Source organism: Trichomycterus rosablanca, chromosome 20, assembly GCF_030014385.1.
Source record: "Trichomycterus rosablanca isolate fTriRos1 chromosome 20, fTriRos1.hap1, whole genome shotgun sequence".
NCBI lineage: Eukaryota > Metazoa > Chordata > Actinopteri > Siluriformes > Trichomycteridae > Trichomycterus > Trichomycterus rosablanca.
Genome location: NC_086007.1, coordinates 12,355,378 through 12,368,782, shown reverse-complemented (window position 1 = coordinate 12,368,782; position 13,405 = coordinate 12,355,378). Strand labels below are relative to the sequence as shown.

The 13,405-nt window shown below is 39.5% G+C and overlaps 1 protein-coding gene across 5 annotated transcripts; it reads right to left on the bottom strand.

The window, feature by feature from the left end:
* Positions 1–1,225: 1,225 nt before the first annotated feature.
* mindy4b (MINDY family member 4B) lies at positions 1,226–13,198 on the bottom strand. Of its 5 annotated transcripts, none has more exons than XM_063016732.1 (13): positions 13,181–13,198; positions 12,635–12,744; positions 12,498–12,525; positions 9,721–9,885; positions 8,964–9,083; positions 6,967–7,064; positions 6,709–6,874; positions 6,503–6,568; positions 5,482–5,552; positions 4,512–4,584; positions 4,128–4,304; positions 2,375–2,555; positions 1,226–1,799 (listed from the first exon to the last, which is right to left on the bottom strand). In XM_063016732.1, exons 2-13 carry the CDS (start codon positions 12,742–12,744, stop codon positions 1,657–1,659), a joined length of 1,398 nt encoding a protein of 465 aa, XP_062872802.1. In that variant the 5' UTR covers positions 13,181–13,198; the 3' UTR covers positions 1,226–1,656. The 5 variants fall into 5 exon arrangements, with proteins under 5 accessions (XP_062872802.1, XP_062872803.1, XP_062872800.1 ...); XM_063016733.1 differs by lacking the exon at positions 13,181–13,198 and adding an exon at positions 12,835–12,990; XM_063016730.1 differs by lacking the exon at positions 13,181–13,198 and adding an exon at positions 10,237–10,400 and having other exon boundaries at positions 12,635–12,738.
* Between the last annotated feature and the right edge of the window lie 207 nt (positions 13,199–13,405).

Genomic DNA, 13,405 nt, shown 5'->3' with positions numbered 1-13,405 from the left:
GCAAAAAAATTGCCGGCAAAGCGGTGGTGGGGGGGCCAGAGGGGTGGCCGAAGATTACTTTATGGTGGCCATGGCAACCACTGGCCACCCCCTGGATCCACCCCTGCCAAGAAGAAAGCAAAAATATCTTTTCACTAAGGAAAATGACAAAAATAGTAACGCACAGTAACTTGGATAAGTAACTTTAATCTGATTACTGGATTGGAAATAGTAACGCGTTAGATTACTCGTTACTGAAAAATGTGGTCAGATTAGAGTAACGCGTTACTAAGTAACGCGTTACAGACCATCAGTGAACATGACCTACACTATAAATTGAAAAACTAAAAGGGCAGTTTACATTTCAGGCAATTATTTTTTAAACGTGATTACTGAAAAACTATTTAAACACATTAAGATAAGGTAAGGGCGGCACGGTGGGTAGCACTGTCGCCTCACAGCAAGAAGGTCCTTTATGTGCGGAGTTTGCATGTTCTCCAAGTGTCTGCGTGGGTTTCCTCCGGGAGCTCCGGTTTCCTTCCACAGTCCAAAAACATGCATTCAGGCTAATTGGAGACACTGAATTACCCTATAGGTGAATGGATGTGTGTATGCGTGTGTGTATGTGTGTCTGCCCTGCGATGCCCATCCAGGGTGTTACTGTGTGCCTTGCGCCCATTGAAAAACTGGGATAGGCTCCCCCCCCCCCCCCCCGCGACCCTAATTGGATAAGCGGTTAAGAAAGTGAAGATTTCTTCTGAAATAACCATGTATAACATTTGAGTCCGATCTATTAATGTTTTGCACTGAGGAAATCCTCTTAATTAATTATAAAATAAATTGGAATAAATTAAATTCACATTACAAATTACATTGTATTCCTCTTAAAGCACAAAACTGACTGTTGTGAATGGTCAACAGTGCCGTTCAGTACAGACTCCTACATTTCTGAGTACCCTTGTGCAATCAGAAAACGGTTGATAGCACATTCTAGTCGATAGCACGGATAGTTCTGGATTTAGATGTGTACCATATCACACTAAGGTTACTGCAATGGACAAGGGGGCATTTGTGAATGTTCCTGTTTGAAACACATCTTATTGTCAATGCAAACATGCCTGTCAATCATTACATTATTTTGGGACTAGATAATGCTGAGTGCAAACATTTTGAAAAGAGTGTGTATTTCCACATCCATTAACACCCAGTAATTACATCTGAATAACTGCGACAACAGATTTCATGCTAATTTGACCATCAGTCTAGACTATATTTTTATTGCTGTTGTTCTTTGTAGACCTTATGCTTTGTTAATTCATTCATTTATTTTGAGTAACAGCATTATCTTAATTAGATTTGCAGTGCAGAGCCTACCCAGAAACACAGGGCTGCATCCTTTACACACTCACTCATATGCTCTTTCACTTACACCTATAGTCCAATCCACCTACTGTATTTTTAGAAAGTGGAAGAAATTTAAGGTAACCAGAGAACACCCACTTAGAGACAAGTGAACATACCAAACTGCTCACAGACAGTGACTGGAGGTGAGATTTGAACCAAGGTCTCCAAGACCCTGAAAAGACACAACCTGCTTCCCCTACATATACTGCACAAAACACAGATGTTGGTTTTACATTGTTTAAAACCTTCTAACTTGGGATTAATGGTTAAACCTCAAAAAAAGGGAACAGTTCTATTCCAGTCGATTACAGCTCCCTCCCATTTAGTTCTGATGGTCATCTCCACAGAGGGGAACCTTCTCTCTGGGTCTCCTTGACTGTCCCCGCTCTTAGCCTCCCAGTGATGGGAATGTGTGTCTAAAAAAAAAAAACATAAAAATAGAAAAAACAACTTTCTGCTTTCATTGAACTGCAGAAATTGAAAATGAAAACGTGCACTGACTGAAGGGTTCAACTCATTGAACTTTGACCCGGTTTGCCGCTGACCTTTTCAAAGCACCTCCAATGAGACGAACTGTTTTATATGACACAGTAAAAGCGACATTCCACACAAATGCATATTCGACTCATATTTGCACTTTGATGGCGTTTTACCGCACCACTCAAGTTGAGTGCTGAACAAAGATCGCGGTGAGCAAAGTGCAAAACGCTTCTCATGTGAATGTCCCCAAGACTGGTCCCAACAGGATCGAACGATGTTGCTGTATGTACTGTCTAACATAACAAGACCATATACGGTACTTAGACCAATTTTAGACAGATTTTTGTTGCTGTATTTGTTGCATTTGGTTGTTTCTATATTTGGTCTGCCGAAAGCAACCATGTTCTGTTTGATTTTCAGTTAACATATATTTTTACAGTTATTTTCACAGTAAGTGCTACTTTACTTTCTTAGTGGATGTACTTGAGTATAACGGGAGTGGTAACATTACCTATGGTGAGCATTGCAGTACTGGCTTGAGTTGGTTGGCCGTTGTAGAAGTAGAGGTGGAAGAGATGCTCCATCTTCCAGTCAGAGAGGAGAGATCGATTAAGACTGAACAAAACACTGTAGGTGCCGTTGATGCTGCAAACCCAAATAGGCAGTTTGGGTGTCTTAAGCATACTTCCCACCTATGGTAAAAAATATAAAGCTCAATTGCTGAAACACTGGGACAGTATAGTAATGATAATAAGAATAGAAAGCTGTGATTTTTAAATCCACTTTGACATGCATTTAAACAAAACGAGTATAGGGACAAAATATGCATACAGTTTGGGTACTGATGTCTGCAACTAGGGATGCATCAATACCATTTTTTCCCAACCGAGTACAAGTACAAGTACATGTATTTTTGTACTTGCCGATGCCGATACCGATACCAATACCTATTGGATCAGATATCTGACGTGCTAGAAAACTTGATCGGCGAGCCGGTCGGATTGAGTTGTTGGATAGTTCACACTTAGCGATCGAGAGCCGACTTTTGATCGCCGAGCGAACGCCGAGTTGCTCCCGAGCCGGCAAATCTATCGCCGACCAGTCGCCGAGCGAAAATCAGGGCAAAAATCATGTAGTGTGAATTAGGCATAACGCAGCAACGTGCACTAGGCACACGGTATCGGATGTTTAGTATCGGAGCCTCGTTTGCGAGTACGAGTACAAGTTAATGAGCGCGGTATCGGGCAAATACCCGATACCAGTATCGGTACTCATGCATCTCTATCTGCAACATATTGAAACATCATAAACAGGTAATGCAATTACACCTGGGTTAAGAACAGGTAAAATGAGGGGTTGCAGAGATTTGCAAATTACTGGATTTGCAACCCAGTAAGCAAGACTGCCAGACTGCATTATTGCCAATGATTGAGAAAATCTGGAAGCCAATTTTAAAAAACACTACTGAATGGTGCATAAAAACCAGTTTGCTTTAGTGATGGATCTTCACATGGGTCAGAAATACTGATACCACTATCAGTAAACACTGTTGTTTGCTGCATCTGCAAATGCAAGTTACGTTTCTACTATTAACCATCAAAGCCACAGGTCACCATGTCCAGAACCAGCACTGACTTCTCTGGGCTCAAGTCTACTTACAATTAACTGAGCAACATTTTGAATATTTAGGCCCTTTAGGCCCATATTGTTTAAAAGAAACGTGGCATGTGGTAAATCTGTAAAAAAAATTTGAACATGTTGCATGCATGAACTATGGAATTAATAATATTTTACCCTTTAGTTTAATAATTTTTTTGTAAATATACAAACTTTGCATTTTGAGCTTTTTGTCTCATGCAAATCACTGCTTTCTGTATTTATTTCCATTTTATAGGGGTGGGTAGCACTGTCGCCTTACAGCAAAAAGGTCCTGGGTTTGATCCCCAGGTGGGGCGGTCCGGGTCCTTTCTGTGTCTGCGTGGGTTTACTCCGAGTGCTCCGGTTTCCTCTCAGTCCAAAGACATTCAAGTGAGGTGAATTGGACAGACTAAACTGTCTAAGACTGTGTTCGATATAACCTTGTGAACAGATAAACCTTGTGTAATGAGTAACTACCGTTTCTGTCATGAATGTAACCAAAGAGTGTAAAACATGACGTTAGAATCCTAATAAACAAACAAACAAACAAACAATTACCGTTTTATATACTGACACATCTCTTTTGGAATATAGAATATGCTTAGGCTCTTCACAGAACTCTGTACCTTGGGCAGACTGGCATGTTCGGCTTCCTCTCGACTCCAGTATAGGTACCCCACATCACTGCGGGACAGAACTCCGTGGAGAGGACGTGACATTGAGCTGCCATGCTCGTCACAATACATATTTCCGTTGAAGACGTTAGGACTGGCACGACCCGTCAACAAAAGGTTTAAAAGAGCCTAAAGAACACAAATAGTAATTAGTGAAGGGTCTTAGACAAAAAAATGTTAAGAGAACTTTTAACTTAGATAAGGACTGAGGCATTCAGGCATTAAATCTACCAGAAACATTCCATAAAAAAGGAACTTGCAGTATATTGCAGTTAACATCACAAATGTTGTTTTAGTTTATTGTGTTTCTCTAAAGAGATACTGTAGTTTGTTTACCTGTCGACAACCAAAGTTGCCCAAGCTACACTGTAGGAGATGAGTAGTGGTGGAATCCAAGTCTTCTTGCAACCTTGGATAGTGAAAGGAATGAATAAAAAACATGTTTGTTTAATACACTAATACACTCCTACCAGCACCAGACAAAAATACAATGTCAGGGTTACTGGTGTGATTAGAATGGTCCTTTAATTAAGCAACTTCAGGTAGAACATAACAGTACAGCAGATAATATTGCAGATACAGTTTCAGTCAGAAATATTCATGCCCCCCAGAAAAGGATTTATAACTATAACACAGCAAATGAACAAAGAAAGTAAATTATGTGCTATAGCAGGATATATGTCATGTCACAATTCATGTTTCACTAAGGAGTTCAGGAGTTCATGTTTTACTAAGAAGCTGTCACAAAAGCTGAGAAAGGAGATCATTTTATTGCATCAAAAGCAATAGGTATAGGAAGCAAATATGGTGGGATAGGACACAGCATCTGAGTCGTGTGGAACTAGGTTCAATGATCCACTCCAGTTATGGCCTGTAGCAAGTTTGGCTTGTTTTCACCACATTTAAGTGGGTTTCCAAATAAGATAAACTGTTTACAGGACAACCAAAATCTGGTCGCCTCAGAAATCCTGTTTGGAGTGAACTAAGATGCTGAATTAGCAAACATCTTTGGCCTTGTTGCAATGCTACATTGGCAGTAACAATATAAAGAACACTATCCCAATGAAACATGGTGGTCTCAGCAACATGCTGTGAGGAGTGTAACCCTGACCTAAAACTTTAAATCTTTAAAAAAATAACCTGTTTTATGACCCTGAACACTATTAAAAAGTAAACCAAAGCAACGAAAATGAAACATGCAGAATAAGCTCGTCTGTTATGGATCAAGGAAAAAAAAACCTAGTTGGCATTGGTCAAAAACCCATGTTTATCATTACAGCGATCATTAAAATGTCTAAGAACTTACATTATAATGGATCTTGAGAAGACCAGGCTGTACAGAAAGAGAATGACTCCGTGGCTTCCCTCCTCATTAAACTAAAAGAAAAAGGGATATTTAAACATTATTGACATTAAACAAATCAATAAAAAACAATAGATTCTGAAAGTATTCAGAAACCATGATTTTGTACACATTATGTGTTGTTGATTTGACTTTGAATGAGTATAATCGACATGTTCCCCATAAGTGCACACTTAATTATCCATAATGACAAAGTAAAAACATGATTTTAAAGTTTTTTGAAAGTGAATTGAAAATTATACAGTGGGCGCAGAGCAGTGGTACAGTAAGCTAACCCAGCGCTTCCCAACCTTTTTTGCACCATGGACCGGTTTCATATAAGATATAATTTCACGGAGCGGCAGGGGCGGGAGGATTTAAAATAGAATAACAACAGAATGGAAAATCGGTGGGAACCCTGAGTTTTTTTCGCTGCAACGAGACGCTGCTCCCACCTAGTGGTGAGTAGAGACACTAACACCCCAATAGTATTGGAAATTTAATTGCTTGTAGCGATTTCTAATTATTTATTCTTTCTGTGCGGCCCGGTAATAAATGACCCACAGACAGGTGGTGGGGACCACTAAGCTGAGATACGAGGATAATTTTATTAGGATTATAACATGTTATATTATGTTTTACAAACTTTGGTTACATTCATGACAGGACAGGTCATTACTGGTTACACAAGATAAATCAGTTCAATGTCAAACACAGTCTTGGACAATTTTGTATCTCCAATTCACCTCACTTGCATGTATTTGGACTGTGGGAGGAAACTGGAGCTCCAAGAGGAAACCCACACAGACAAGGGGATACTGCTTTACCTGGGAATCGAACCCAGGACCTTCTTGCTGTGAGGCAACAGTGCTACCCACCGAGCCACCGGAGATACAGGAATCAAATTTGCAACAAATAAAGAGTGCAAAAAGTCAAGGCTCTGAATACTTTCTGAATCCACAGCAAAAAAGTGAAGAATACTCACACATTGAATATGTCCATACAGGAACGTCCTCAAATCTTCTTTCTTTTTGAAAGTAAAAAGTTGCAACTGTAAAAATGTCATGCAAAAAAAGACATATAATTGATATGAATCATTAATGACCAAAATGATTCAGTATGGATTGTGTATAGTCTGTGACTCAGAGGCTATTTCGAGCTGTGATACCGGACACTGCAGGTGAACAGTACCCGCTCTGTAAAGTTGTCCAGTTTGTAGTCCAGGTGGGGGGTGAAGCAGCGTTCTGGCGTGACCAAGGAGACGGTGGCTGTACTCTCCTCACCAGCTGTCCATAAAATATCAGCTATGGCTGCCGCTAAAGCCCTCTCCTGCTCTTTCTCCCCAATCGCAGTTAAACTGTTGGCAAATAAAGATTAAACACATTCAGAAAGATTATTAGAGTTTAACTGAACACAAATAAATGAGACATTGTAACGGTCTTTCCTCACCTTTCTATTCCACAGCACTCTGAGCTTGAAGGCTGTGTGAAAAGTAGGTATTTGACAATGTGAGCCTGGACTGCCATCTGAATAGCACGAACTCCACCCTGCAACAAAATAGTTAAATTATAAAGAGTTCCATCAACAATAGCATCTTTTCTCATATGTGAAATAATTACAGTATTGTACGGCAGGGGTCACAACCCTTACATAGGTTGCGAGCCAAAAAAAATGGGTTGCAGAGAAAAATAATAATACTTAAATAAACTAGCACGCAAAAACCTCCTTCTGGAGGCTTTATGTTATTTCTTGTAAATCACAGTGAGACCAGATGAAGTAAGATGTATTATTTGTGTTGCCTGGGTCATGTAAAATATCATGGACAAAATCTGGGTCACTTTTAAACAAAGTTGTAGACCCTGTTGTAGAAAATGTAAGGTCACTTTTTTGGCATTTAGGCATTGCTACAGTGAATCAATCTGGTCTCCATATCTGATTTGGGAAGGTTTTTACACCGGATGCCAATTCTGACAGAAACCTCTCTTCATTTCTATCCGACTTAGGACCGGCACTTAGAATGCACTGACAAGTGCACCTTCTAATGGCTAGGCTGTCTGGCCAACCCACCATCAGACACAGCCAATCATGTCTGCCGAACTGGCTGATAGTACTGCTGAGATATGAACCCCAGATCTCAGTGGTAGTGGCCTGGCGGATTTTAGCATTGTGCCACCCAATCACCCACTTCTTTCCTATTTGGGGCTGAAAGAACAGCTACAGACCAGGGGCTGATCATGGGCCCCCTTCAGTCCTCTGACTGCTACTTTTCAGCTGCGAAAAAATGGAGTCACACAGAGAGCATTATAGCGTACGGAGTGTACCACACTACTGTCTGTTTATCAACCATATCTCAACCAGCAATTGCAGCAGTAACCTGTTTGATTACCACCAGACACAGCCAATTGTGGTGGGCTAACAGCAGTGGTGGGGGAACATTAAGAAGGGCAAGGCATTTATACAGCACCTTAAACACAACCATGGTTGACCAAAGTACTGTACATGCAAGCAATTGAGGTTTTCAAGTGCCTTGCTTAAGGACCATCAGATTACTAGTCGAGTACTTTAACCACTAAGCTACCACTGCCATCTATCACAGGGCTATGCTCATGGACATGAAAAAAGACAATGCTCATACAGTGACCAGGGTGAGGACTGAACCCAGGTCCCCCAAAATCCATGTTGCTGCCCAGCAACATTTGTGATTACTGCTTATTTTAGATAACCACAAAATGAAAGCTTTATTCTATGAATCGTTCCAATATGATAGGTGCAGGAATAAAAACCACCTCTTAATGGCAATAGAATACTGTGAGCTGTGATTTTAAAGCTGCACTCAAGTAAGTAGTGTTTTACATTCATTAAAAAATGATAGAACATACCGTCAGAGGACAAGACAAACACAAAGGGAAAGGGGAGAAGATGCAATCTGCTTAAAAGTTGAAACACAGCTCTTCTTCTTTCACATGCATGTACACCAAAGTCTGAGTAATCTGATTGATTACAGGAACATGGGAGAAGTCAGACCTCCTATCTCACATACACATCTTAGTTACGTGTTATCAGACATCGCAACCATTTAAAAGATATTCGAGATGGTAGCCTTGTCTAATCAGTACTGACTTAAACCCCAAACACAATACATTAGATGAAGTGATAAAGAGAGGGTTCAATGGGTGAATCACTAGATATCTATTAAATCTGAGAAAAGCCTGAATTGATAATGAATTTATTAAAAAAAAAAAAAACTCAGCACACAGTACTTTACTTCTGATTTGTGTCTAATTTAGTGGCACAAGTGACATCTAGTAAAAAAATAAAATAAAAAAAAAAGATACAATTAATTAAAACTGTCCTCCCATGTTAAACATGTATAGCAGATCACATTACTGTATTAAATAACTTATATCCAGCTACCCGATATAGAGACATGGTATAAAAGTACTCACTCTATCTGTCTCCAGAGCGTAGGAGAGGTTTGAATGTGGCTCCCGGAACTTGAAGAATGATTTTTTCCACTCGTAGTTAAAGACGTGAAGTGCGTTTCCAAACAAAATCTTCCTCAGATTCTGCAAACATAATCCACTAGTTCTTTTTTTGCATTTTTCCCAGTTTCCTCCCAATCTACCCGATTGCATTATGCTTCCTCTAAACTGATGCTGATCCCCACTTCTGATTGAGGAGAGCGAGACGCCCCCTCTGACACGTGTGTAGTAGCCGACTGCATCTTTTTGTCTGCATGAGGCGAGTTTATATGAGTATCAGCTTTGTGTACAGAGAGCCACACACTGTCCACATTATTCCTTGACTCTGTGCAGGCGCCATCAACCAGCCAGCAGAGGTTGTAATTGCATATAAGGTCATATAATTGCATATAATTGTTATAAGGTCCCACTCCGCCTTTCCACCCTGTATAAACAACAGCCAATCATTGTTCATATAGCCGCCCAACCCAGCCGGGTGGCAGAGCTGAGTTCCAAACCGACGTGTTTATAATGTCAGCACTGGTGTGCCAGCGTGTTTTACCGCTGCACCACCTGAGCGGCCCACTTTAGTTCTTTAAGGCCTTTTTAAATTCTCTTGTATGAGCAGCAGGTTCATTGCAACACAAATGCAATCACTAGATCAGAAATCTAGCTTATTCAGATCTAGAAACCAATTGCCCACTTAAATCAAGTAAAAAGGATAAAGTAACAGGCATCTTACCATAGCAAGTTCAGGTGACACTGGAAGTCCACCCAGACTGGGAGAGACTGCAAGAGCACGGGGGACAGAGTAGGGCACCATTAGCTGGTTAGCGTGACCGTTGGGTGAATGAGCGGAAGGACACCTAGAAACATCTTCAGTCTCTTCGTCAGCTTTTAGAGGTCTCTACAGAAGTCAAAGAGGAGGGAGGAAATTTATGCCAGACTGCACATCAGATGTCCAGAATGAACCCTGGTGAAGCTGAGCTGACTACACCGGGCAGCTCCATGCAAAGTATTATTAATAGTCTTATTATTAGAGATAGATTGAGCTTATTTAAATAAAATTATATTTAAATTTGAAATCATAATTAAATTTGAATCTGACGTCTGATAATCAACATCTTAATAAAACAATAATCCCAGCATTCATTTCTGGCCTTCACAGTTGCATTGTGTAATAGCATCAAATCTAAAAAGATAAAATCAGCTTTATGGCAACAGTACAAGTTTCCTGTAACACTAACATATCACTCACGCTCTGTCTTCTCTTCACCTCCTCCTGCAGAAGCTCAATGTAACTGAGCCTGGAAGGCTTCAGAGCCCTGATGGTCTGGAGCAGCCGATCAAAATCGGCCATCGCGGGGGCTACATGCATCTGGCTATTGCACTGATGTTCATTGTCACACATAATTCCATCAACTGGTCCAGATAAATAAATAAAAATCAAGAGGAACAACGAAAAGCAAAATGCTGCCAACAAAAGCACTGTCAAAGCAGAGGTGTGTGTATCTACTGCAGGGCCCCCAGTTTACTCAAAAGAGATATCAGGTTGTGGTGTGAGAAGTTTTTCTGTCCGTATCTCTCTCTCTCTCTCTCACACACACACACACACACACACACACACACACACTCTCTCTCACACACACACACACACACACACACCATCTTGTTAAACACAAATGAGTTACATGTGTTTTTCAATGACAGACATAAAATTGGAGCAAAAAAAATGTGGCAGCCAAACTCAAACTATCAAACTAAATGTCAAACTATCAAATATCATAAAATAACAGGACAAGCAGCAGACAATGTACTACTACAACAATAACAACTTATGAAACTGTTATTACTCTCACTCACTCACTTAACCGCTTATCTATCCCAGCTTTTCAACGGGCGCCAGTCCATCGCAGGGCAAACACACATACACACACACACACACACACACATACACACACCCATTCACCTATAGGGCAATTAAAAACTTTATTAAAAATGCTATTCCTATTTTAAAATAAATACAATAAAATGGTTAGTGTGGCAAAGGAGTAAAGATTCTAAGCCTTAAAATGTTTAAAACTATACCACAACTTTAACGAAAAAAAAAATCACCAAGAATGTTTTGGCTATGTATTTGTACCTATATTTTGAAAAAAAAAAAAAATACTTCCGCCATCTCTGACAACCATGCCACTCTTAACCAAGAAGCACAGGAAGGTTTAACTGGAATATGCCAGAAGACATTTAGATAGACCTGCCAAGTTCTGGGACACAGTTCTATAGTTCTATTGTGATGAGTCAAAACTTTAACTGTCTGGCCATATGGGTCTGTTGTTTGATGCAAAAAAGATGGTCTTCTTTTTTCTGCTGCAGTTACTGGCAATCTTGACTGTGTGATTGTTTCACAAAATACCATTGCTTTTTGAGGTGAAATGTTTTGCTTTCTGTGCTGAAACTGAATTTTGGTAATAAGTGGACTTTCCGGATCCCGAGCACAATGTGTCAACCAAATTCTGATTAAGGAAACAGTCCTGGGATAATCTGGCGCAGCATTTTCCATCTCCAGATTTAAATTCCACAGAAAATCTTTGGTTGGATTCAAATAAAGCATTTGCAGCAGGTAATCTATCAAACTTTAATGGTTTGAACTTTTCTGAGAACAAGAGCTGGAAGCTTTTGCACAAGTAGAACAGGTGAAGATTCCAGAGGAGAGGCATTAGAAGCTTGTTAGCACTTTCTGAAATGTCTTATAGGTTATCAAGGCAAAAGAATGTTAGACTAAGTACTGATGCTTTAATATACTTGTAACCTTAGTTGGGCAATAACAATAAATCAGATCACAGAATTTTGTGCCCCAGGAAAAAAAAAAAAACTAATAATAATAATATTAAGAAGAACAACAGTAGTAGTAGTAATGATAATAATGTACCTGAATTAATTCAAGTTTGTTTGTTTATTAGGATTTTAACGTCATGTTTTACACTTTGGTTACATTCATGACAGAAACGGTAGTATCAAACACAGTCATGGACAATTTAGTATCTCAATTTCACCTCACTTGCATGTCTTTGGATTGTGGGAGGAAACCGAAGCTCCTGGAGGAAACCCACACAGACACGGGGAGAACAGGCAAACTCCACACAGAAAGGACCCGGACCGCCCCACCTGGGGATCGAACATAGGACCCACTGAGCCACCGTGACGGCCTATTAGAGGTTATCAAGGCGAAAAAACCTACTGCTGCTAGGGGTTGAATTTCTCAAGAGAACTAGATGTTTTTCATGTAAACTCAAAACTGCCTGTATGTGTCAATAAATATTCTTTCTCTGTTTACTGTTTGTTGTTTTAGCTATATTTGTATTCAATTCTACACACATTCCCCATAATACCCTGTAAGGTGAGGGTGTTAAAAAAATACCTAAAAAGTAATAATAATATTAATAAAAATAATTATTATTCATTTTAATCAATAATAATGCTTATAATAAAACAAATAAATATAAATAAAATACTTACATTGTCCAAACTGTTTTGTAATTTCAACCTGCAATATAAAACCTTCTGTCAGAACATGGAATTAAAAAGCTGAATATTTAAGTATGTAAAAAAGTTATTTTAAAAGTTCTATTTAAAATATGTAAAAGATTTCTCACCCCCGAGCGTCGAAAATTTCCCTCCATTTATCCAGTTCTTCTACCTGAGCAAGAATATCATCTAATTCTGTAAGTATTTCTACCTCATTCTTCTCATCGCTCTTCTCCATCTGCAGGTAACACATTGTACATGGATGTATTCAGCTTCATCTGCTGTACTGACAGAGACCTGCATGAACCTCCATGTTTCCTCCCTTCACCTCACTTCTCTGTCTACACCAGCACCGAACTGTGTTTCAGTGAGGACATGACAGGTGCATAACCGAGCTGTTCTTCATCCCAGACTCTCACAGGATAATCGATTCACCGAGTCACTGTGGAGCTACATGCTGTTTACAGCTGCAGTAAACAACACTACTTTCATGTGGAGACAAGATAAACTAAAATTGAGTGAATTAGAAATGTGAATTAGAACCTTCCTACTTAGGCTTGTTTTCGTTGAAAATTATTACATCTACTTAACGACGTTAATTGTTGCATTTAAAACGTGCACTTTTTCAAGAAATTGTCCAACAAACGTTCGACAAGTGAAGTAATAAAACGCACCTACTTCGCCATCTTGTGGTACTAGTGATGGGAGTCAATACCAATAAGAATCGATTCTCTGATTCCATAATTTGTGTATTTTGACTCGTTTGCTGTCTTACGGTTAAAATAATCGCTTGTGGAAAAATATATATCTATCCAAACTCTTTTTAGTACTGACAAATCAACTGGTAGTTAAATCAGAAATGAGAGTCGATACCAAAAAGAGTCTTTAATTCCATGCAT